General features: G+C 44.6%; 3 protein-coding genes across 4 annotated transcripts in view; 1 reads left to right on the top strand and 2 right to left on the bottom strand.

Annotated features, from left to right (window-relative positions):
• The window catches only part of LOC8032206 (microprocessor complex subunit DGCR8), a 32,380-nt gene extending 17,706 nt beyond the window's left edge, over window positions 1–14,674 (bottom strand). Inside the window, exons 1-8 of the mRNA XM_029994371.4 lie at window positions 13,650–14,674; window positions 9,986–10,128; window positions 9,291–9,396; window positions 5,155–5,244; window positions 4,998–5,067; window positions 4,554–4,614; window positions 4,036–4,117; window positions 79–180 (exon numbers count right to left, since the gene is read on the bottom strand). Coding sequence (XP_029850231.2) covers window positions 79–180; window positions 4,036–4,117; window positions 4,554–4,614; window positions 4,998–5,067; window positions 5,155–5,244; window positions 9,291–9,396; window positions 9,986–10,128; window positions 13,650–14,253 — 1,258 coding nt within the window. The 5' untranslated portion in view covers window positions 14,254–14,674. The remainder of the gene's footprint in view (window positions 1–78; window positions 181–4,035; window positions 4,118–4,553; window positions 4,615–4,997; window positions 5,068–5,154; window positions 5,245–9,290; window positions 9,397–9,985; window positions 10,129–13,649) is intronic.
• A 189-nt stretch (window positions 14,675–14,863) lies between these two features.
• On the top strand, window positions 14,864–18,737 carry LOC8032208 (Hermansky-Pudlak syndrome 3 protein). Its single transcript, XM_002409068.5, has one exon. It carries the CDS (start codon window positions 15,370–15,372, stop codon window positions 18,643–18,645), a length of 3,276 nt encoding a protein of 1,091 aa, XP_002409112.4. The 5' UTR covers window positions 14,864–15,369; the 3' UTR covers window positions 18,646–18,737.
• A 153-nt stretch (window positions 18,738–18,890) lies between these two features.
• LOC8032209 (structure-specific endonuclease subunit slx1) lies at window positions 18,891–24,234 on the bottom strand. 2 transcript variants are annotated; one of them, XM_002409069.5, is made up of 4 exons: window positions 23,878–24,221; window positions 23,649–23,700; window positions 22,673–22,858; window positions 18,891–21,244 (listed from the first exon to the last, which is right to left on the bottom strand). In XM_002409069.5, exons 1-4 carry the CDS (start codon window positions 24,042–24,044, stop codon window positions 20,915–20,917), a joined length of 735 nt encoding a protein of 244 aa, XP_002409113.4. In that variant the 5' UTR covers window positions 24,045–24,221; the 3' UTR covers window positions 18,891–20,914. The 2 variants fall into 2 exon arrangements, with proteins under 2 accessions (XP_002409113.4, XP_029830990.3); XM_029975130.4 differs by lacking the exon at window positions 23,649–23,700 and having other exon boundaries at window positions 23,878–24,234.
• Between the last annotated feature and the right edge of the window lie 354 nt (window positions 24,235–24,588).

Below are 24,588 nucleotides of genomic sequence, written 5' to 3'. Positions count from 1 at the left end.
AATCTTATTCACATAACTTTGAATGATTACAAGAAAAGCTTAGCACAAAGCATTGGCCCAGCAGGAAGGTGTACATACCCAGCTCCTTGAATGTGTATTGAGGTTGCGTTCTCATGGCGTGTTGCACATACTCATGTAAAATGCAGACATTTGATTTTCCACTGGGATTCATGATGAACTCTGGAAACATGAAAACAAATAACTCCAATTTACCACGTTAAAAAATTATCGCCGATGGTGAATCTGCTGGTTGTGTGTTGTAGAACCCAGCTTTTTTTCCTAATTATATGAAATCACTGGGATCAGAGAATATGACACACATGTGGCTACGATGTGCAAGAGGTTGTGTGACAAGATTGAAAGGTGAATAAGATCAAAATTTGTGGCTGCAAAGCATCAAAGTTAAGCTCGCTAATCCCGGTCAGACTTTGCCAATTCCTAATTAGGCATACCTTGCAGCAAGCAGTTTCAGCTTGAGCAATTGAAGCCATGAAAGCTATTTCAATGACCCCATAAAGTATACCAACTTTGGATCTGCACCACATCTCAATGAGGAATATGCATGCACAGTATATAACATGTCAGCAGAACAAACAATGAATATGAAGGGTTCTTCAAACTGAGCATATTGGGCTTGAATGTGGCTTAACAAGAATGCGACCTTCAATGGGGTGTCGCCAGGGTCAGTGAATGACAAGTAACCAATAGTTTAGCAAATTAAAAAAATATACACATATATATTTAACTGTTGTAGAGTTGCCCAATTTTTTAATAATATCACGCGAGTGTCGATTGCCGGGAAAGCCAGCACTGTGCCGCAGAGAAATGCAGCGTCACGGGAGAGATTTGGCGCGTGCGCACAAAGCTCTCTCCGGTCCGAGCGTCGTCTGTTAGGCTCATCTGTTGACCGCACTCAGCCTTTCTTCCTTATCTGCTGGCATAGCTGACCGCCTTTAAGCAAAGATCTGAAGAGCGCTTGCTTGCGTGATACCGTGATACTGCTCAGGCGTGAAAGAAACCGCGCGTCATCTCATTTATTTAGTTTTCTTTTTATTCTTTTATTTTTTTGTTTGCGTTTACTTTGTCAGCACAAAAAAAGAAAAATACGATGACGCAACAAGCTAAATGCAACAATGCATTAAACTATATACCGCAGCCAATGCTACGAGCCATCAAAACCAATCCAGTGCTGTCACCCTGTCACGTGACATCGCGCTTCCACATGCAGTTGTGCCCATCAGGAAGGCCACGTGACGCATTCTTAGCGATGAACTGGCCAAGATGGCTCGTAGCGTCGGCTGCGGTAAATCGGCGCAACGCACTCCTTTGCTACAAAGAAGGGGCTGTGTGCGATCAGCGGAATAGCCTAGCAGACGAAGCTCCCCGGAAAGGGCTTTGTGCGCACGCGCTTAATCTCTCCCGTGACGCTGCATTTCTCCACGGCACGGCACTGGACGTCCCGGCGGTCGACGCTCGCGTGATATTATTAAAAAATTGGGCGACTGTACAGTAGATTTTGGCATTAAACCTCTAAAACAACAATGGGATGCGTTCGGGGGATCACCTCTCAGACAGAAAACGCAATGAGCCATAAATTTGTGTCATTCAACTCTTGTGTGTTGCAATACATAAGAGTGTCAGATATATTAAAGGAGCTGTGCAACGATTTTAACGTTGAAAGAATTGTCATCTTCTACTTTTGACATTGCTCATCTTGTCACAAAGGACAGAAAACAAACCCCCTTCCTTCAAAATGAGGCAATTCCGCCACGTAATCGCGAGGCAAAAATTAGAATATTCCTTGACCTGCTGCAGCCGCGAGCGGTGGCCATGAGAAACACGCGGCATGATGTCAATGGGGGTCTTGTAGAAAGATAGCAAGTTGTGCGAATACCTGCTTGATAAAAGATAACTTTTCTATAAATCCTGTAGTTCCAACATAAATATTAAAGCGTCAAAAACCTGGTATCTTTGACAAAACTCTTATTATACGGAGTTTTAGTGGCGCCATCTATACTAGGTCCACAAAACCGTCAGCTCTATCTGCTACCGCGAACAGTCGCCAGAAGCCGGAGGGGGACGGGGACAGAGCCGGACGGGGATGGCGGGCCCGGATGAGACGTTCCTCCTTTCACCGTACTGTTCGTGCTGCGCCAGCAAGTGGTCACGCGGTTGCGAGCGGATGAGTTCTCGCTGTTCACTGATGCCTCTAAAGAGAGAGTTTCACCGGAACCCCGCACAACCCCCATTGACGTCACAGCGCACGTGACTCGGAAGATGGTGAAGGAGTTGAGAAGTGCCGAAAACCTCAATCTTTGTCCATTTTTAAAATAAAAATGGGCATGATGGAAAAAGCGGTTTTTTGTTCTTTACTTCAGAAAGGTCGAGACACCAACTACCAAATTATTTAAGCAAAGCACAAAAATTGTTGCACAGCTCCTTTAAGAAAGCGTATGTCGCCTTGCAGAACTGACAAGCCCATGGTGTTACCTTATATCAAAGCGAGCCAGCCGGTGAGAATTAAAAGTATACGACTAAACTTACATAGTTCCATTCGTTCAACACTACCATTAAACGGAGCTATGCTGAGAAAATTTTGAGAGAATGAAAAACTGCGGAAAGCCACGTATGTAGAATAACTTGTTCACTCGATCATGCTGACATAGACGATTGAGCGCCGAACACAGTCCCGCACTCTGCACAGGTGCGCGGGACACTGGCACAAACCTTACTCCGTGTGTGATTTGCGCTAGTTTTGTCATTGTGCACCACAGATGTTAGCCAAGGTGAGACCAAGCGAACAGGCGTGCCCCACAGGCACTACGTTATATGGCTCTTGTGCAATGCTTGACATTAAGGAAAGAAACTACCCAGAAAAAAAAAAAAAAAAAATTACTGCAAAAAAAGTTGATATTGAAAAATTCCATATTTACATCATCAGAGTATTCATCAGAGTATTCACAGAAAGTTTCATTTGTTTACACAGCACTTTTTTTTTTTTTTTTATAAATTATTTTTGGTTGACTGAGGATAAAGAAAAGATAGAGGTTCAAGCACTTCGAACACGTTTTGCTCCGTTCCGTTTTTTGGCAAAAATTTAACTTTAGGAAAACCATTGTTTGGTAACGGGACAAAATAAGGGGCTCACTTATTGTTTTTCTGAAGTGCAATTTAATGGGCAATGCAGCTGTGGCATTGTTTTTTACTTTGTGGATGTCTTTTATAAAAGATGTTAAGATTTTGTCAACCATGTTTTACATGGTTGACATTCCCATGTTGACATGCCCATGTTTGACAAGTCAAACACGGGCATGTTTGCAGACGACCGAGTTAGCAACGCTATTCACTTGTGGTGCCACCTCTCGATTGGCACAGCGAGCAGACAACGCACTCTGTCGTCTGCTTGTCGTGCCTATCAGAAAAGGCACCACAAGTTAGTAGCGTCACTAACTCCGCCGTCTGCAAACGCGCCCATGCTTGACTTCGACAAGTTTGTTGTTGTCATTTTTTACAGAAAAAGAACTATGGTACGCCTTGAAGTTTCACATGCATACCTGCCAAGTTTGGAGAAACCAAATTCAGGAGAATCGGGAAGAGAAGGGGGGGGGGGGCATTTTTTTAAAAAGAAATGCTGACAACAAATTTACATGAAGACAAGTTCATTACATTTGTATTGCACTGCTATTGCTAGCGAGATACAGCTGGGCCTTGCTCTCATTGCAGCTATTTGTTGTGACGGCAAAAACTCATTGTTTAATTACGGGAAAGAGAGGGGGGGGGGATTTGCATTTTCCGCAAATTTTTCTGTCACTCGTACAAATTGGTTCAAATTCGGGAGAGTCCGCGTAATACGGGAGATTTGGCAGGTGTGCACACGGTAAAACTGACCTTCTCAGTGCACATTTGGTGGGTGTTGTAGCTTTTAAAGTGCAGGTGCCAATTTTTCCGGCTAGTTATACAGCGGAAGGTTCACTTGATACGCCCTATATGAGTTTTTACTACAAGCCAAGCTTACAGGTGCAAACAAGGACTGACCTCTTTTGGAGTGGCCTCCCGTGATCTGGCTGGTGTCCGACGTTGGGGGCAGTGAACACATGATAAGCTTGGTGCCTTCGGGCTGAACAGAACACAATAGCGTTAGACTCTAGGGACTTTGCTTGCTGGGCAGATGTATTAAAACACTCCTTGGTGCATTTGTAAGGGTTGTGTTTCTTGTTTCCACTCCTTAACTCTGTTTTCTCCCCTAGTAAATGATCCCAGCCCCTGAATTAAAGAGGCAAGGAAAGGACTATCCCTATGCAAAAGGTAGTTGAACCTTGCTAAGAGCATTAAGAAGAACTCCTGCATAACAGGGACAAGTTAGGTACTATATCCACCTAATCAATTTTCAGTAGGGGCCTCACAAGAGAAATCCCTGATAAAAAAAACTGGAAGGGTATGCATAGTAATAGATTACAACTACCATAACACCAGAAACTTAGATTTCACCTATCACAGAAATCTTCTGATGCTTTAGATAAATGCAAAAAATTGTGAAGTCAAAACCGACTTACAAGCATGGGACGCTGCATCTGCTTGAGTTTTTTCTTGTGCTTTCGACGGCCAGCCCAAGTTCTGAATGAAGTTTCTCAAGTTAAAGTGAATTAAAGCGACAAAACCAATGCATTATACGCTTTAGGTAGCACTGAACCACCGCCAACAATGATCTCAAACTCTATTCCTGCACTCCACCTCAAACATAGTGGAAAGCCATGCAAAACACAAGCATTTGGGCGAGGAGCTTTAAAGAATATGTTTTTTAGTTGCACGAATTCTTGGAGAACTAAACTTTCCTAAAAATCTATGAGTTTGCACGCTCTCACTCTGACACAATTTGTGAGGTGGAAGCCTTTTAACACGAAATTAATAACTAATACAGCCCAAATACAAAAAACACAATGCAACTTTTTGAAGCAGTTCTTCACTAAACTGGAATCATGTCTTGTCGACAAACTTACTTGAACTTCTTCAGCTGAATGGTCTGAAAGTCAAAGAGTCCCTGGCAATACTCTCTGACTGCCATGAAATCTAAAAAACGAGATAAAAACCCTAGGGATCAGATTTGGCTTATGATTTGAGAGCATGTAAAGGGGCCGTGCAAAGTACAGCACATACCTAGGGAGCGTTCCTTCTGACTTTCCTTCACACTTTCCACCTTGGCAGCGGGGACGCGGGCCGCTAGCTCAGCTGGCTTGTCGGACGAGACTGCAAAAGTAAGTTAAATCGTCAAGAGTTTCGAAAAAAAGAAAAAGAGCCAGGATGTGTAATTGACACGCTCTTATTCTACAAATATGTATCAAAATTTTACAAGAAGCTGCTCTAATTGCAGATCCCAAATTCATGCTACCAAAGCAAATATGAATCAAAACCATAATTTTTGCAGCTTCGCAGTGAGCTGGGTGGTCTTCTGCATTGGACAACTTTATCCTAGATAAAATATTTTCTTACCCGACAAGATAACAAGCAAGAGTATTTTTTGAGAGTGCTAAATCACCATATCCACATCTCAAATGTGTCTGTGTATTTAGAAAGAAAGAGATGTCACTGTTCTGGGGTGTCAGTCATGGTACATCTGCAGGCTGCTGATATTCAGGAATTCCAAATCGAGGCCCAGAGGCCAACTCCTTGTGTATCAAAGTATTGAACTAAAAAAGAATGTGGACCACTCTTTTAGCTGCATTATATTAACACAATATGAAAAACAAAAATAAGAATCTACATGAGAAGAGGCACAAGTTTCAATAAGTGCTAGGTGGCTTGCAGAGATGTGTTCCACATTCTACATCAGAAAAGTGATGTCTGTGACTACACTCTGCAGGTCTTGTATGAGGCATGGAAAATTATCTGCAACAGGTTCATCAATGAACTGCTGTACAATAACCCAAAAAGAAAATTGTTCCAGATATGCAGCTAACACTACAGGAAAATGTTTGAAGCAATACACTCACTGATCTGTTTTTGCAACTCAGTTCTGGTAAATGTTCAATATTGCAATTCTGCAGTTCGGTTCAACCTGCTTTTTCTGGAGTGCCCCAGGGCTCATTACTCGGACCGTTGCTCTTTTTGGTTTCTATCAATGACCTACGAGTTGATAAGCCCTCGATACAGTGCTGTTTTTTTGCTGATAATTATGTATTGTTTTCAAGTATATCTTGTGTATCTAACCAAAAATGCTTAGAGGAGAGCATTCAAATGATTTCATTGTGGTGTCAGATATAGCAAATGGATCTTAATGCCAAGAAATGTGTGCAGATGTCAGTTACACTGAAGAAGGTGCCATCTTTTTTTTTCTTATTCTATTCAACCAAATGCCTTAGAAGTAGTTAATGAATGCAAGTATCTGGGTATTACTATCACACCCAACTTAAGCTGGGCTAGTCATATTGAGCAGATTATCACAAAAGCGTCAAGTAAATTGTGGCCGCTACGTAGGAAAATGTGTCACTGTACTCCTGCGACGAAGCTGACGGCCTATAAATCGCTCATTCTTCCTTTGCTAGAATATGCTGACGTTGTATGGGACCCGCACTCGCAATCACTCATTGACCAATTGGAAGGCCTTAAAAAAATTGCTTAGGTTTATTTACAACTCATACGGCAAAGATTCACACATGTCACCACTGTACACTGCCTCCGGAGTGTCTATATTATCATGTCGAAGGAAAGTAAAGCGTTTGAAATTTTTGCATAATATATAACTCATAATAAAACTGGTTTAAATTTTGATGATTATTTGCAGTATAACGCGAGTTGTGATACAAGGCAGAAGCACGAGAATTTGCTCCTTGAGTTTCGCCGTAAAAAAGATGTTTTTAAATACTCCTTTTTTCCTCATTCTGTTTGTGAGTGGAATAAGTTGCCACCAAGCGTGACGGCGATTGCTTCTACCGCTTTATTTGCGAGTGCAGTTGATGAATTTTTTTGTGTCACCAATGACAAAGCTACTTGTTAATTGTTGTTGTGTTTATTCGGCTCATTGATGGTTTCTGATGTCTCATCATGCCTTGGCCCTCAAAAGTTGGCTGGCAGTATTTCTAAATAAATACAGTTTAACTAATGCCAGAAATCAATGGATATGTTTCAGTGCAGGTTCGGTTTCAACACTACGACTAAAATCAGTGGCAGAAGCTGCATCGAGTGTTTCTGAAAATTCTTGAACCTAGAACCCCACAGCAAACTGAGGTTCAGCAGAAAAGTACTAAGAAGAGTTTGCATGAAGGAAGGAGTACCAACTTGGAGTGGTGGAACTGACAAGTGGTGATTTGGAGCAGCTCTTGCAGCAGAGAACGGGTTTTGGAGCAGAGATTTCCACATTTAAAGCAGAAAATTTGGAGCTTTCATGTCAGAAAATTTTATAAAATCTCTTTGAAAGTTAGCCTTTGGAAAAAACTAAAGTTGCCGGAGTGTTGGGAGATTATTTAAAGTGTCGTACCTACAGGGGACCTGGCTGCTACAGATATTTATTTATTTATTGAACAATCATATGCGGGCAATTTCCAGATGTTTCAATGAACCTATTAAGAGTACCGATGCAGTCTTCGGTCTGTGTTTGATGTAAAAAGATGCTTTGGGCTTCTTTGTAGGGTTTGCATCACGGTGATGTAACTGTCGTGAGTTCGACATCAAATGGACACTTTCGTGTTGAACGTGTCCCATGTTGCTCTCTGCTTTGTAGCAGTTACGTATGTGCAAATAATGAATTTTGGGTTCGAAGCAAATTCAAAGTGCATAGTGGTTTTGGCCGAATATATTTTAATAAATATTGAATAGTTGCTGCGCCTTTCTCCACACCCTTCACTACTGTTACACCATGCTTAAACAAAAATTCAGCTGAACTTGCGAACATTGTTCCCAAGCTTCTAATCACCTACTTATGTTTTTTTCATAGCATATATTACAGCGATTCGCCTTTCAAATCAGTTTATTGCCGCCCTGCCAGTTTTACATCGCCAAGACTAGATCATTGTCGGAAAGTAGAACCATTCTTGAGTCGCACTAACACTTTCCTTTTCTCCCCCTTATTACTTTGTATCCGAGACTGGAATGCATTACCTGATCATATTGCTACTGACAGAAATCCTATTTCATTTCGAGATCAGTGTTCACTATTGTATAATTATTCACCTTGATTATGTTTCTGTATAATAGCTTTTGTGCTTTGTTCGTGCTTTATTCTTAATTTATTTTGATTTGTTCGACGACATTGGGTGTATCCGCGATCACATTTCTTGTTTCTGTGATTTGCTATTCTGTTTCTCTTTTTTTTTTTTTAACTTTATTTGTTTTTGAATCTCCCCTCATGTAATGCGTCCATCGGACGCCCTTGAGGTGAATAAAATGAATGAATGAATGAATGAGCTCTGTTAAATTTAAACTAGCTATATTTATAGACTGTGGCCTCTGAAAGTCCAATACTTACATTGGGATGGCAAGTAAACAACATATTTAAATAAAATTAAACCCATAAAGGACTCCAGCCGTACCTAACTGAGGGGATTTATAAATATTCTTACTATATGCAAATATTTTCTTTAATTTTGAAAAAAAAAAAAAAAAATTGAACACAGGTTGTTAGAACATTGCTGCTTAACATATACCTTCGCATAACAGCCACAGTTAAATTTTGAAAATTTTACTGCAATGTAAATACTAACAATCACAATGTTTCCTTTCACTTTTTAAATACAATACGCGTGCGCGTGACCTGTACCACTCTGGAGGTGTGTATTTCGTTTAAGGGCGTGGCTGCGCTGCGACAAAATGAGTTGCGAGATTGCGGTGTCAGCTTCGCAGGTATTGCTTCTCCGCAGTACACTGGTGCCTAAAGAGAAGCGCACTCAAAGGGGCTAACCCGCCGCGATCAACACTTGGAAAAGTATGAACATCATAGCTTATTATGAAGTGAACATCAAACAGCGTATTCTTTGAATCTACTATTCGAAAATTTTAATATTCATGCCAACCCTACTTTCTTCATTTTCAGTGGCATCGCCAACAATGCCAAGTGCCAGACATTTTCAGTGCTTTTCGAGAACAGCTCCCTTTTGGTGCAGACATGGTGCAAATTGTGCAGAAATACAGCCTTTGGAACAGCACATGTTGTTTGTTCTGGCGCAGTTTGGCGCAAATGGCCCAGCAGTTCTACCACTGAACTTGAGAATGAAAGGCAAAAAGTTACAGGAGAAAAGACAGTCCGAACTAGACCAAACAAAGTTTGTAGCCAAGAGCAAAACCTCAAGAGAATGGTTTACCCTCAGCCCCTTCTGGAATGCCATTAGCAATGGGGCAGTTCTCCTCCTTCTCCTTCTCCCTTCTATAGTGTAGGCAGGGGATGGCGGAGATGGGGACCTCGTGTTTCTGACAGGAGAGACAACATTTCAATCAACTTCGCACAAACCAGCATAGGCATACAACACACTATTGGCTTAAGACTTGAAGGACTAGAAGCAAGATAAGTATATCCCTCCTCAAAGAAACCAATTTCAAAATCACTGCAATGTAACTGAACTAAATGCACAAGCATATGAATCAAATCTAACATGTTTACTTTCTTAGATGAGCTTTCTGCTTGCAGTGGTCAATTTCAAGATATCTGCCCGCCTTGCTGAGCATTAATTAGATGGGGGTAAGGAACGCTTAAGGGCTAAACAGAAAAGAGAAAATCTAACCAGTTTGAGACAACACAATCATTAGTGCTAAATGCACAAAATAGTGATGAACCACACATTCAACGGTGGTGGAAAGTAGCATGCACAGCTGCTTCGATTCACTTGGAGGATTTGGTGTAGTCAGTCACGACTCTCACATGTGCACACAAATAATGAAACTCGCTTTCACTTCATTTGAACGTCCCAGAAGCACCCCCCAAATGCTTTAATATCCCATCAATAAACCAGATGAGTTAGCAACAGAGGTATGGTGTAGGGGATAACTGGACACAACTTACCCTGGTGCTTCCAGGGCCAAGAAAGTAAGGCTTGGACAGAGTACAAACTCTCGATTGTTTGTGCAAATATACAGGCATTCCGCTGTTGTGGGTGACTTGAATCCAACCCTCGGGAAGTACGTCAAAATGATCATGGCCGCGAACTGGAAGGAAATGAAAAGGTGTACATTCACAGAATTTTTTAAAAGCGAGTCTTATGATAGTTTTTTAAGTTCAAAGGTCACTGAAATTTATGGTCAATTTCATTTAGTATGATAAGATGCTCCCAAAAAACGATCAACATCTCTCTAAGATATTACTTTATGATATTAGTTGTGCTCCTCAGAATAAAGAGGCACTCCTTTTCTTGAATTCAAGATATGGCTTGTCCACAGTAGATGGACAAACCGCGGCTCTTGTGATTTAGGAACAGTGAGGAACAAAATGTTCCTTAAGCACTGGAAATGTTCAAATGAGTGAAAGACTGGAGACGAGATAAAGTGAAGCTGAAGCAAACGCAATTTCTTTCCCTAAAAATGTAATCTGCATCGGGTGAATAAAAAAATGTGAAAAGGGAATGTCACGCTTACACAGAACGCCATGCGTGATGCATTATTTCATTCAAATGTTTTCCGGATGTTGCAGTAGATTCTTTTTAGAAGTGTGCGCCATCTAGTAACTGCTGCGCCAATTATGCAAGTCCAACATTGTTTGGGCACGCATTCCGAGCATGTATTGGACATGAGGACTGCGTGAGCGTTAGGTGTGAACTTGTTTCAGCTCGTATCGAGAACGACTGCGCGTCAGCGTTCGGCGAAGAATCGGATCCAATCATATGCTTCGTGCCCAAAAAATGGCAACCGCCTATGTTGCTTCATGGGATTTTGAAAAGGGTTTTTTCATCAAGACATCCTGAATATTGAAGCAACTGACTCCCTGCAGCATGCTGAGTGTGAAATGATATGCAAGATTTTAAAAGCGTTTATCGTACATGTTGAAATAAAGTAAGTCCGTCCTCCAATGCATGCAATAAGAAAGGCCCGAGGCCATTTTCAGACTGAGCAATTTTCTCCGGAATTTCGGGGGCGCTTGCGAATTGTCGGTTGCTGCGACACAAATTGCCGGGGTTGATCCAGATCATGAGTAACGACTTGATTGCTACAATTTGGGAACATATGAGAGGGTGGCAACCAATCAGGCATGCAATATTTTGATTTGACCCCTGTGGTGGTGGTGATAACTTTGTTCTGCAGCCATCGTGCTTGCAAACTAATGGTTCGGAGTAAGTTAGTGTATGTAGAGCTGGTATTTAAAAACATGGACATGTTATTACTGCACAAGTATATGTCTATATGCTGCAAGTAAATGATACTTTTATTGCTGATGGAGACAATAAAACATAGTGCATCACTGATTCAGTGGTTGCTGCATCTGAATGCGGAAAAACCACAGTTGCAGCTGTTGCAATGTCAAGACGGGGAAAAGTTGCTATATGTGAAGCCGACCACAGCAAGGGTGCACAACCTCTGGCCTGCATGTCACAATTGGCCCACAAGAAGTCCTTACGTGGCTTGTGGTTGTTACCGCAGGAAGATGTTGCTGTTTGTAGCGGAGTGTATTCTTCACTGTTTTTAACGAGATGCAAAAACTAAATAATTTTATTTTTATTTTAGTAATTACTCCGGTGCTTCGAGACCCCTCAGCCTCAATCGTGCCAGAAGCAGCTCCCCATAAGTCTCTACGACCAAAGCTGGACAAAAATTCACTGCAGAAATAAAAAAAAATTCTCAAGCTAAAAAAAAGAAAAACAAATTTTTTGCATGGCCACTTTTTACTGGAGGTTATGACCTCGAGTGGATGTTTCTTGTACCAGCGTGAAACAAAAAAATTACGAAGATACTAATTAAATTTTTTTTTAAGAGTAATGTAAAGCTTTGTTTATGAAACATTTAGCCACAGATGATGCCACAGGTAGAAAAGATATAGTGCCCCATCCAAATTAAGCCATAAAAAAAAAAAGAAGTTTAAATGGTTGTTTTGTCATATAATACTGTGTTCTTACTAGTGGCTCACAACCATGCCACGGTGAGCTACCAAAGATTTGGCACTTAAACCATAATGGTTGTGTACTCTTGGCTTATAGCGAACCCATCAAGATGCAATTTTATTTCTCTAATAAAAGTGTTAGCAGTGAAGGTGACACGAAAAGGTGATGTTAAGCGAAAAAACTTAGTATGTATTTTGGGATCTGACGGTGCAAACGTCTTCGTGCATGAAGACTCTGAAAGAAAGCCCTACCAAAACTAGCAGTCCAGCAGGAGTGGAATGTAACACCATAGCTTCAACCCTGCCACTTTCCTTCTCCTCCACAACACATGCTTGTTCTTTTCCCCCTCCTGCCTACCTTGGCCCCATACGTGCAAGCGTGCTTGTTCAGCAGCCTATATGCTTGTGTTAACCTCAAGAACCGCAGTAAAAAAGCCCAGCTCCTCGCGGAATGTTGCTACTTTTTTCTTTCATGCGGTCAATTAAGATATACTATCTGGGTTCATCCTAAATTAGCTCTATGTCATTGTATCAAGACATACACGCTTCAAGTGCCAAAAGCATCTTTTCATTCTTAAGGTCTATTCACACGATGCATCTTGTTGGTGGATCTTGTGTCGCAAAACTAGGTTTCAGGAAACAGATTCCCCGTCTGAACGCGTCCGAAAAGGAGGCGTGCCTCCGAAAAAAGTGGCGCGTGTTCCTCGCTTCTAGAGCAAATTTTCGCTGAAACCTCACCGACGCCCGTCAATCACCCGAAGGAGAAACGCGGACGCTGCCAATGGCCGCTCTACTTCGTTCCGACGTCTGACCTTCGAGGAGCGAGCTTTTGGAGGAGTCTGACTTTTGGCCGATTCCGTATGTGAGCCAAAGCCGAAAAAAGAAAAACAAACAAGGCGAGTGACCAGCGGAGAAGCGGTGCGTACGGACGTTGAGTCCTGGTCCTACTCGGTTGCAGGCGTGTGAACGGCGCTTTAGAAGTATGGGTTGGTGGCACGGTGCAGATTCATCAACAGTCGCGACGAGCGCAAGCACCGCATATAAACGTGATGGCTGGGGATAAATTTCTTTTAGCGATGCAAAAATGTCCAAAATGCTTCGAGATCATCCACCTGTTCTTTGACAATCGCCGTCTTTCCTGGGTTTGGCAGGACTAGTAAACCCAGTGAGCCGAATCTGATTAAGTTTATTGAGTGGCATTAATAAAACAGACTGTCTCTTCACACTGTGCGTACTTCATATCAATTTGATACGAAAAGCTGGATATTCCCGGTGCAGATGACAAGGTTTGGCAAAATTCTCGTGAGTCAATACGTCACAGGTTTCGCACGTCATGCTCTACGTGTGAACAAGCCGATTTCGCGAAATCTCGGTTTCGTTAAACTGTGGCGCGTTGAAAAGATGCATCGTGTGAATAAGCCTTTAGACACAGAGTGGGTCAGAGTGCTGCATCAGCCAGCATTGATTGCTGGAGAAGACTGCTACTGCTCTAACAGTAACTCCGACCACCGTCACATTTGTGTATACGAGATCGCTGCTATCGGCCATTGGCCCTCGTAAGCTGGAGTTCATGTGGACACCGCCATCGCCCGCCGCGCCAGAAGACACACGAAAAGAAACGAGGCGCGGCCGGGCGTACCTCTGAGGATGACTTTCTCCTTGACCTCGTGCGCGATGTCTTCGTCCTCGTCCACGTCCAGCTTGCGCGTGTACAGCCCAGCCTCCAGCATCGCCTCGATCTCGTCGTCTGAAATATCGCTCTCACTGCCTTCGCCATACCCGTTGTTGGCGTCGTCCTCGTCCTCGTCGTCTTCGTCGCCCTGCCCCGCGCCCACTTCGTCCAAGATGTCGAAGCTGAGCACGGGCAGACCCTGATCGCCCGGGCCGCAGACGTCCCCGCCGACGGTGAAGCCGTCGCCTTCATCGGCCTCGCCAAAATCGTCCTCAAGCAGGTCGTTCTTGAAGTCATCGTCGATATCCGCTGACGTGCGGGCGGAAGGGTCGTCTAAACGAGCCAGCTTGGCGACTACGGGCGATGGGTTCCGGTCGTCGCCCGGGCTGCAGCACCGCTTGAGTGGCTGCGGTGCGTCGTCGGTGGTCGCTTTAATCCCAGCGCTCGCACCTTCGCCATGCTCAAAGTCCAACCCGTTCTCGATCATGGAATTGGACATTTGCATGGACAGGGGTGAGGCTGAGTTCTCGTCGGAGCCCAGCGAAGGGGCCGTGGGAGAGTCACCGTCCATTGTGTTAACGAGGGAGACGGCGATGGGTAACAGGCACTGCCAGATGCGCTGGTAAAGAAGGGGCTGCTTAGTACGTGACCACTCCTTCTTTATGAGGACATCTGCAGTGCTGTTCGCACGAGTTACAACGCCTAAAAGAGCTAAGCGCGGGAACGAACCAGCCACGGTCAGAAGCGGGATGAGCTCGGGCGGAGCTGCGCGATCGGTCCCAGGCCGTTGGAGGAGCTCCACTTTCGGCACATGGCTGCCGAGGTTGCGCTCCGCGACGGGCAGCCGACACGGGATGTCCGCTGGAATCAAATCGGAGTCGAATAGATATTGCACGCCACAGAATAGGCTAACAAATACACCATGATGCGAATGAGACGGTGAAGGACAGGGTTAAAAGCACGCAACAGAAAAATGCCCAGGGATCCGCAATGCCATAGTTGCCTGGTTATTCGTCCAATTTGCAATGCTGCCGTTTATTCTAGTTTGACTTTGAATGATCATATCGCAAAAATTAATATGCGTTTGTACCGTTGGTTTGTACGGTTTGTACCCATTCTTTTTAAATCAACAATTTATAATTAGTTCAAATCTAAGATATATTTTAAGCCAATCCAATCCGGTAGTCCAATCGATCTCCGAGCTTTCTGCTGCGCGTAGAGCTGCGGTTCTCAATTTGCATCGCCGATCGAAAGTACGTGAAAGCTTGTCATCTTCTGTTTTTAGTTTATTTCTGTTGAGTTCTGTTGAGATGTTGAACTTCGAGCTACAGAGCCGTGTCGCGCACAACGTGTTCAAACGTCTAAGCGAAGCCAGCGACTGGTGGGACGTCGACGCGAAGCTGTGCGAGGAGTGCGGCCTTCGCTACATCGAGGGCAAATCCGCGAAGGACTCGGACCCCACGCTGCTCCTTCCTCTTCCAGTGGACGTTGCGTTCAACTTCGAGCAAATTCAAAAGCTTCTCAAGTGCCTACCATCGAAAGAAAAGGTGGTTATCGCGTTACAGGACGGCGACACCAGCGTAGTGTTCTACGACGTCATGCCTGGGATCGTACGTCCGCTCGAGTTCAGCGCTCCTGTAGGACCAGAGAATCAAGGGTAGCCCGACCCGACGACCGCCTCAAAAAAATGAAGAGCATAGAAGAAGTGCTGGGCGTGAGCAACACCAACGCCCGCATGCTCATATGCCACAATTTCGTCTCCCAAGACGTGTTCGTGACCGAAGAGAGAGACATTGCCGCAATGTGCACAGCGCAGGACAAACTGCTCATAGCGACTTCGAGGATGAGCATCGAGGTGCGTGATTTGGTTTCGAAAGGGCAGATGCTCATGACGTTCCCGACGATCGACAAGGTCACCATGATCGATTACTGCAGCAGCGGCAACTTCGTCGTGACCCTGGAAAGGGAGATGCTATCGAGTCCCTCCGACACCTCCCACGCCCGGGTTTACTTCAATTGGTGGAATGAAGTGTGCAACCAAGATCCTATTGTTAGAAAGGCTGGTTGCCAGCCGACTCGCGACGTTGTGGGAAATCGACTGGAAGTGGTCGAGCTGCCCCTGGGTTCCAGTTCTGCATCTTGCATTGCCTGCTGCCGCCAATCTGGGACAATCGCCGTCACTGTGAACGACACAATCAAGCTGTTTTGTTCCAGGAGCAGCCACGACGATTCGAGGAAATGTGACTACTTTGATTTTGAGTTTCTCATGAACGTCAAGGTGACTTTCGTGCCAACGAGGGTCTACGTTTGTGAGGAGTATGTGGCTTGTTGCTCCGAGAAGGAGGTCCATGTCTTTAGGGTATGTCTGGAGACGGAGCAGCCACGCTCGGACAAGGTTGCCGCAGTTCCAGACACGCCAAAGAGAAAGAAACACTCATCAAGCAGTCTCTCGGAGAGTGGTTCAGTTGTAGATGACCCATACTTTGTGGAGTGGAAATTCGATTCCGAAGAAAATTCCGAATGGGGAAACGCGCAGTGGGAAGACGAATTAAAAAGTGTTTTACACCCCTCGTCTTTTCCCGTCACCCTATCTCTGAGATCGGCACAGATCTGCGACGAAAGACAAAAGTTGGACGACATTGTTTTGGGCCCACGAGTTAATCCCCAAGAATGTTGTAAAGTCTCCATAGCTGTGAACCCGAGCACGGATTTGATGTCCGGATTTGATGGAGCATCTGCAACGACGCTGCTCTATCGCAAGTTCAATAGCCATACTGAGAGCGGAAAGCGTGTCGAAGCATTTCACTGGGTCCCTTACTACCTTCAAAACGAGGACAGCAGCTTTTCCGACCCTCTCACCGCAGCACTATCCCTGGAATCCGAACCTCTAAAAAATGTCCTACAGTCCCAGTTGTTCACAAAACTTCATACGCTGGCTTGTTTTGTGTCGTGTACCGACCAAGGATACTTTTATAATCTCAACAATGCTAAGGCTACTACTCTTTTAAGCATCTACAAGTACTCAAACGATATTAAAGGTGTGGCCCTTGATGAATGCTTCCTCCACGCGCTCACTAGTACGGGCCTTGAAACTTACACACTCCCCATCCCATACCAGCCATTGGTTCAGACCAGCAAAGAAAAAGAGGTGCCAACAAAGCCAGCAATCATGATTGGGTTGCGGCCCTTTCTGGGCCTTGGTACTCTCGTCATGTCCGATCACCACCTGATCCTGGCTTCTTCCAACGACGACTGTTCATCTAGCTCGGACTCCATAGAACTGGTATCATCCACTTTATATTCGCTCTTGAAGCCCACCATGAGCCAACTGTTCTATGACCTGAAGGAAGCCGCAAGTGTTTACAAGAACGAAGAAAGGCAGGCCTACATGTCGGCGCTCAAAGAGGGCTTGTTAATCTTGAAGACCCAGATCCTGCTGCAGGGGAGGTCTCGCTGCAACTCTGAGCTCATGGCTGCATATTCTGACTCTTGCTGCCTTCTCGGAGATCTTTGCTTAAAATCCGATTCGGAAGTGGAACGGGAGCAGGCGGCTCAATACTACGACATCTCCGAAGAAATCCCCGAAACCATAATAAAGAGGATTATGTTGTTCAAGGGCCAGATTAAGACCAGCAGCCTGACGAGGGGTGCTATACAATACGTGAAACTGGCAATGTGCGCGAGATCCCTGGAGTCGAGGAAAGCGATGGAAGGCTTGTCCCAAGCCACAGCAGATGCAATCTTGGACGTCTTCGCAGAGGAATGCCCAGATGCCCTGTACAGACTCATCCTCTGTTCTGGCATCACTTCTTTCAGGTCTGAAAAAGCGATAGGCCTCCTAAAGAAGAAGCTGGCCAGTAAGAGGCAATCTCATGGCTATGCTGCAGACAGCTTGGCTATAGTGCATCTACTCTTGCAGATCGGCAACAGCGAAACGGCGCAGAACATCCTCAAGACCCTTTCGAAGGAATTCTTTGTTCCCGTCTTGCTGGAACTGCACGAGCTCATCCATGGCGGTGAGGCCCTCACACAGCTAGGAAGGCTGGTCAAGGTGACGAGGCCGGATGCTTACTTTTCAATGCTGGTTCACCTGAAGAACAACGGCAGCATGACACCCGAGCAGATTGTGCTTATCCTTCGGCACTCGAGTCCGCTGACAGATGTGCACCGGGTCCCGCTTCTCAAAGAGTTTCTGGAAGCCATCCTGTCCAGCAAGAGGACAAATTCCCAGGCTTACCCTCACCTTCTCATCATGCTGGTTAAAGTCTACTTTGGAAGAATGGCTCCCCAAGAGAACAGCCCTCAGCAGCCTGCCCCGTCGGTGCACACCAAGCCAGCATCTCTCTTTGGAAGCCGGCCCGTGTGGCTCCTGGAACTGCCGCCATTCTCCGGCCGTCACGTCACAAAGACCTGCAGCCTCTACACCACCTCCATGAACCTGTCCGAGTGTTGCCTCTGCTGGAATTGCTGGGACGACCTTTTGCGGCTTCAGTCCTTCCTCTGCTCGGAGCTTCCATCCCCTTCCGTGCGTGCCCAGATTCTCGAGATATTCGAAAGCACGCCACTTTCGGAATCTGAAAACTACGTCTCGCTCAGAGTGCTGTGCCTGCCACCTGCAAGGGCGGTTACTCTGCTGCTGGATAGACACCCGACTTCGGTGCTTGGTTATATGGAGGACAAGTTTCCCGGAGAGTGCGACGAGTGGCTGTTCCTCTACAAGGCTGTCACCGAAAAGCTGGAACGGTGCGCCGACGAGAAAACAGCTGCGACGTACAAGACGCTCCTGGCTGGCGTCCTCGCATACCTGAGCGGTGCACTGAACCCAGAAGAGCTCGTCAATCTTTTGCCTCCTGGTAAACAGGAGTACATGGAATATGTGAGGCAGTGCATGGAGTGGTATCAAGCAAAACTTTTGAGGGAAAAGATAATTGCTCTTGGGACTGAGTTGAAAGAGATGATGTGATGAGCGAGAGCTCGTCTAATGTGCTATAGAAAATACTCACTAGGTCAGAAAAGAGCACTCGGTAGATAATGATGTACCAGTAGTGTCTATTTAATTGGTCTTTATTTATTGATCCAAAATTTGTTGTGACATTTCAGCTTTGTGGCTATTACATAGAAGCAACTAGAACCTTAAAAGGCCCAAGATATCAACAAAGCAACTAGAAGTGATGCCTAACGTATTAACAGTAATGGACAAGCACGTAATTCAAATTCTAGATGGGTAGTTTTTATTCACAAAGCAAGTAGATTACATCAATTGTTTTTCTCTTTTTAAGTAGTAGGCATTTTTTAAACATTTAGATTCCTATGAAGCGAGCCAAAAATATTAGTTCTTGCATCTAGTAAGCTGACATTTTTGTCAAAAGGTGTATTGTAGTGGTCTGTTCTAGCAGGGGAAATGTAAAAGTGTAACTCTATCGTACCCGCTTAAAGGAGCTGTGCAACAATTTCACTGCTTTGCTAAAATAATTTGGGAGATGGTGTCTCGACCTTTCTGAAGTAAAGAACAAAAAAAAAAAAAGCTTTTGCCTGCATGGCCTAGTTTTTATTTTAAAAATTTACACAGATTGAGGTTTTCAGCACCTCTCAACTCCTTCCCCATCTTTCTAGTCATGTGCGCTGTGACGTGAAAGGAGGATGCATAAGGTTCTGGTGAAGCTCTCTCTCTATAGCCATCAGTGAGCAGCAAGAACTCAGCCGCTCACGACCACATAACTACGTGCTTGCACAGTATGATCAACATGGTGAAAGGAGGAAAGTCTCATCTGGGTCCGGCCATCCCCATCCCCCTCCGGCTTCTGTTCGCAGTAGCAGATAGAGCCGACGGTTTTGTTGACTTCCAATAGATGGCGCCAGTAAACTTCCGTATAATAAAAGTTTTGTCGACGATACCAGGTTTTTGACGCATTTATATTTATGTTGGAACAAGAAGATTCATAGAAAAATGCCCTTTTACCGAGCAGTTATTTGCACAACTTGCTTTCCTTTTACAAGTCCCCCTTTGACGTCACGCCGCGTGGTTCTGGCGGCTGCAGGTCGGGAAATATTTTAATTTTTGCCTCGCGATTATGCGGCAAAATCACAACATTTTGAAAGAAGGAGATCTGTTTCCTGTCCTTCGTGACAAGATAAACAATGTCAAAAGTAGAAGATGCAAATTCTTTCAACGTTAAAATCGTTGCACAGCTCCTTTAAACTGAGAATGAAGTCTCTGGAAATTCAAACAACTGGTTTGGGCACTAATAGCGAGAACTGGGTGGGGCTCTTGACAGCTGGTGCATGCAAAATGTCATTTAATTTTCTCCAGCTTCATTGAAGAGCACGCACTCAAAAAATTCTGCAGTGGCCATAGACAATAATATTGATAATTGATGTATAATCTTGCAGCTGGCCAAAATAAATATGTATAGCCAAGCTAACATTAGATTTAACAAAAACAGGAGATAAATGTAGCTTTAGAAGGAGGGTACACTTCTCACAAGTGTTGTATACATAATTTGTGTTGTCTACTTTCATTCATGGGTCACTTTGATCGGCCTCTTGGTCAATATAGGTTTTAGCATGTTTCATTGGAATTTTCTGCTAGTAATTTGGTGTGGAGACATTCTTTACTTATGCACCGATCAGATGAAGCAGGGATGCATGAATTGTCGCCTGTGAATGGCAAAAACAAACATGGCTCTCAGTTATGTGTTGACACTTAAAATGTTAAAAATGTTGTGGTCGAAGTGCTTGAGCTTCATCATATATTCACATTTGTACCATTGTTTTAGTAGCAGTCTGCATGTAGCACTCGCTTCAAATAAAATTATCTCTAGTCAACAAAAGCATGACCTGTAGCAAATATCAATAACCAAATCATCTTTCCACTGTGTTGACAGCAGTCCATTCCAAAACTTAAAAAACACTAGCATAATAAAGAAATTAAATGACTGTGAAGTAATGAAAAGGCGCAATGTAAAAGCACATTAAATCACTGCACACCGAGGGAACAAATGCTGCTTGTGTACACACCCAGAACGGCCCCCCCCCCCCCCTTCAAGTACATAATTAAAAAAAATCAAAATGTTGACAAGGGTGTAACTTTCAACATGCCCAACAAAAAGTCTAAGCCAGAATGCCGAGTCTTTTGCGTTTGACAGCAACAATCGAGACAGAGCGTCCAGTACTCGCCGTTCGGTGCACGGTGCACGTTGCATCTGGACCCATCTTCAGCTCGACGACGGAGTCTAGAACCAATCGCACGTCCTGCTGTGCCGCACTAGTTCTCCCCACAGAGTCCACTTCCCACACCGTGGGCAATCTCCGTTCACCGGAATCAGGGACTTGGAGTCGCCTTGTAAGAAGAGCTTGGCAAGACAGGAAAGGTGAGAAGTTGCGGTGCAGCCAGGATGAATGCACCGTGCGGTACTCTTCCTCGACTGAATGGCCGTGTTGCACACGCAGCAGAGCGGCATCACTTGGATGTCATCTTGTTCGATGGAACGTTGGGCATGACTGCAGACGGCTTTAACGGGTCCATAGGCTATGGCCATGTGGGGTGGTGGGGCAAGGCTCGTCTGAAACACAGTGGGAGCGTTCCAAGAGCACTGAGAAAAGACTGCATGAGGAATCGTGCGTTTAGACCAGTCATCCGGATAAAGTGTAAAACGAAACAAAAGTGTGACAAGCTGGAGTCATGAACTCCCACGAATTTTAAAGCATCAGGTTTGCGAGAGGGTTTGGATGAAGGCGTCAAGTTTATGCTTCCCCAGAAGACTTGTGTTGAGATCAGGCCACTCGGCAAAAGCTATGAAGGTTCATCAATTTGGTTTTAGGTTTTCAGACCAATCCCCAAGACACTCGTGTTTCAAATCGACTCAACTCGAAATATTCAAAATGGTAGCTGATTCCCGTGACAGTTCCGGTAGAGACATGTTGCTGCTCTTGACATAATAAAAGCTGCCCGAAGTGCCTCCACGTAAACGTAAACACTCGACTTAACGACTACGAGCTTTAATTAAAACTATGTCGCTCTAAATGATCCTCACAATTGAAGTGATTCACTATGCGGTTACAATAAGAAATAACTTCAATCCCCCCAAATTAAAAAAAAAAAAAAAAAAAGATTTGAAAAAAATTGTTTAATTTTTAACAAGATGCAAACTCTAAAAAACCTCCCCCGAATTTCACAGCAAAAATATACCGCCAAGATTCAGAAGCGCACCCGTAAGCCATCTGATGTCGGTGTGCAGTTGGAACGGCTCCGATCCAAAAACGAGGAAGTGTTCATGAGCCCCACCTAACCACAGTTACTGACAGAATGAGAACGGTAGGGATGTCTTTCACATTATCCCTCCTCCAGAGCAAGCTTCCTACCTTCGATAACACTTTAGCATCTCGTGGGTCTCTAGTGTGCATGCAGAGTCTAAGCACTACAAAAGGCAACGAGTATGTGGTTGAGCTTCCAAAAGAGATGGCCTGGCATTCTCATTCTGTCGGCAAACTATTGCAACAATCGCAGAAAGCCCTTGATGTCAAGAAAGGCAACTCCCTATTTTGTTAGTATATCTATGGCGAAACAGTGCTGGGATGATGTGAGGAATGCTAGAAAAGCTGTCTGAATGCCAAAGAACAGTTAAAGGCCTTCTCCACAATTCCAAACTAAATTCCCCAACCAAAAAAAGAAAAAAAGCGATGTTTGTATACAGCATAAGGTCGGTCGGTCGGTCTGCCTTTGAGGAGCGGTGACACTGGTTTATGCTGTGGACGAGAAATTTATCCAGTGCTGTACTACTGCTAGCCTAGGGTCTGTAACATGCACCACGCAGTAGTGATACACGACTGCACACCGGTACGATGCTCATCCAGACCGAAATGGGCAGGGGTAGAGATCGAACCCAGCGTTCCCGTGCACTGTGACCGGCCGCGACAAATCACAAAGCAAACTGCCATGCCCTTTGAAGGCTGTCTTTGGAAAAATTGCATCGTTTTGCAGCGTTGCTTACCTGAAAGTCGAGCCGGTATTCCTCCATGAGCCACTGCACGGTCAGGGGCAGTCTGGTCCATGGTCCAACACGAAGCATGTGGGAGACCACCCTGAAGGCAAACTCAAACCTGCTCTCCTTTCTATTTTTCTTTTCGACGTGACCGAGCCTTCGAGACTTGTCCGGGTGCTGCCAAGCCCACTCAAACTGCGGCGGCAGAGCGGAAATCTTCACTGGCGCCACGGCCACTATCGTTTCGTCACTACGCAAGTACTATCGCAGACAGTATGAGCTGTAACAGTTTTTTGCGCTTCTTTAGCGTACCTGCCCACCCTTCTCAATGAAGAAGCGTTGGTCCACACTACATCTAAAATGCAAAGTTTAGGTCCCACTCTTTGAACTCTGAAAAATTAAAAGATAATGAAGCTAGCGGATAACTGCGAACACAGGAAAAGGTTGAGTCAGATGTTGCAGCTCATATTGTCCGCTAGGGTACACATAGCTTGAAAGTGTCACCACTGCTGGGTACTGGCGGTTATTTCTACATATTGGTTTTCTCAAGTTGCTATTTCTGCGGTTTGAGACTAACACGGTGACTCTCATGGCACGTTAAATAATGGCATGGCCGCGAATGACGTAACGGACAAGCTATGTACACGAAAGGAGAGTATACTTTTGGAAGACGTTAAGAGCACATTAGAGAAGTGGAAGGTGACAATCATGCTCAACATTAGGCTCATGCTGCGCATGCGTTGGGCTTATGCATCCAGTGTGTTGCTTTATAATCGCTGGCAGCTTAAAAGTTCAGGGGAAGCTGCTCCCAACTCTTTCCACTGTAACAAAGAGAACGCTGGACAGGAGGGAACCAGCGTTCATTCTGATGAAATGGGAAGGGGTAGGAGGAGCTTCCCCTGATTTGATTAGCCTGTCACCGACGATAGTAGCTTCTTGAAGCAGTGAGTGACAATGTTGCGGACGTATGCAAATGCCTTCTTACCCGCAATGCAGATATCTCGTTCGGGAAGCCATGTATAATTAGAGGCATATCCCTGAAGAAAAAGAACGTAAACAATTGACCTCCGTAATTCATTTTCTGTTTACTCGGACTGGTAACCCTCACAAGCCATCAAAACAGCGACAGGTTTTCTACAAAAATCGGATGTTATTTTAGACGGCCTAGTGAAGTTACAGTGAAACTGAACATAAATTTAATCGTCGTTCGTTACCATTGGCCTTTGGTGCTGGTCCTCCACGCGCCACCTGCCTTGAGTCCCTTGTTGTGTTGTTTGACCCTCCTGTTGGGATCCACGGTAAATCCAATGTATGTGTGCCCTTTGTACTTCGGATTCGTGCAGTAGAGAAGGTAACATCCGTAGAACTGTTGAACCTCCATGAGATATCGCAGGAGCACATAACAATGAAGAACCGCCTCATTCTTGGTTCAGCTGTCGTTGATTACTAACGGTCATAGCTAAACGTGTCCGATATCATGATAATGGTTGAATTTGTCGAAAAACAACACATCCTCTTCGAATTTTATGTTCCCCGCCATTTGCGACATACACGTAGTAAAATCAGTGCGCATGCGCTGGCTCGCGCTACGAAGAGTACGTGGATGTTAAGCTAAGAAAGTTTCCATGAATTAAGGTGGCATGCTGCGCCACGTAGTGGCTGTGACGTAAAACTACACCACCGTGTTTTTTTTTTTGTTTTTTTTTTTTTTTTTATTTAGCCACGCGGGAATTTGAACATTGTAGAGTCCATCTGCCTAAAAACACTGCCAAATAAACAAACAAAAAAAAAAAAACAATCGGTGACCGGACGCAAGATTTGTGTAAATATCCGGTGGTCTCTCGCTCGTGCAAAGTTCAAACGAACTACAGGGAGACACCAGGCTCTTTAAATCGACGGGAAAATTCGGTTTCTTAAAGGAGCTG

Source organism: Ixodes scapularis, unplaced genomic scaffold, assembly GCF_016920785.2.
Source record: "Ixodes scapularis isolate PalLabHiFi unplaced genomic scaffold, ASM1692078v2 PGA_scaffold1__304_contigs__length_218370807, whole genome shotgun sequence".
Taxonomy (NCBI): Eukaryota; Metazoa; Arthropoda; class Arachnida; order Ixodida; family Ixodidae; genus Ixodes; species Ixodes scapularis.
This window is presented reverse-complemented; position numbering and strand designations above follow the sequence as displayed.

Excerpts from the sequence above, each read along its gene's own strand:
- LOC8032208 (XM_002409068.5), top strand. The coding sequence starts at position 15,370 with ATGAAGAGCATAGAAGAAGTGCTGGGCGTGAGCAACACCAACGCCCGC.
- LOC8032209 (XM_002409069.5), bottom strand. The coding sequence starts at position 24,044 with ATGGAGGTTCAACAGTTCTACGGATGTTACCTTCTCTACTGCACGAAT. Across the intron at positions 23,701-23,877 it reads ACCAGCACCAAAGGCCAATG|GGATATGCCTCTAATTATAC; the intron begins GTAACGAACGAC and ends CTTTTTCTTCAG. Across the intron at positions 21,245-22,672 it reads AATACCGGCTCGACTTTCAG|ACGAGCCTTGCCCCACCACC; the intron begins GTAAGCAACGCT and ends ACTGTGTTTCAG.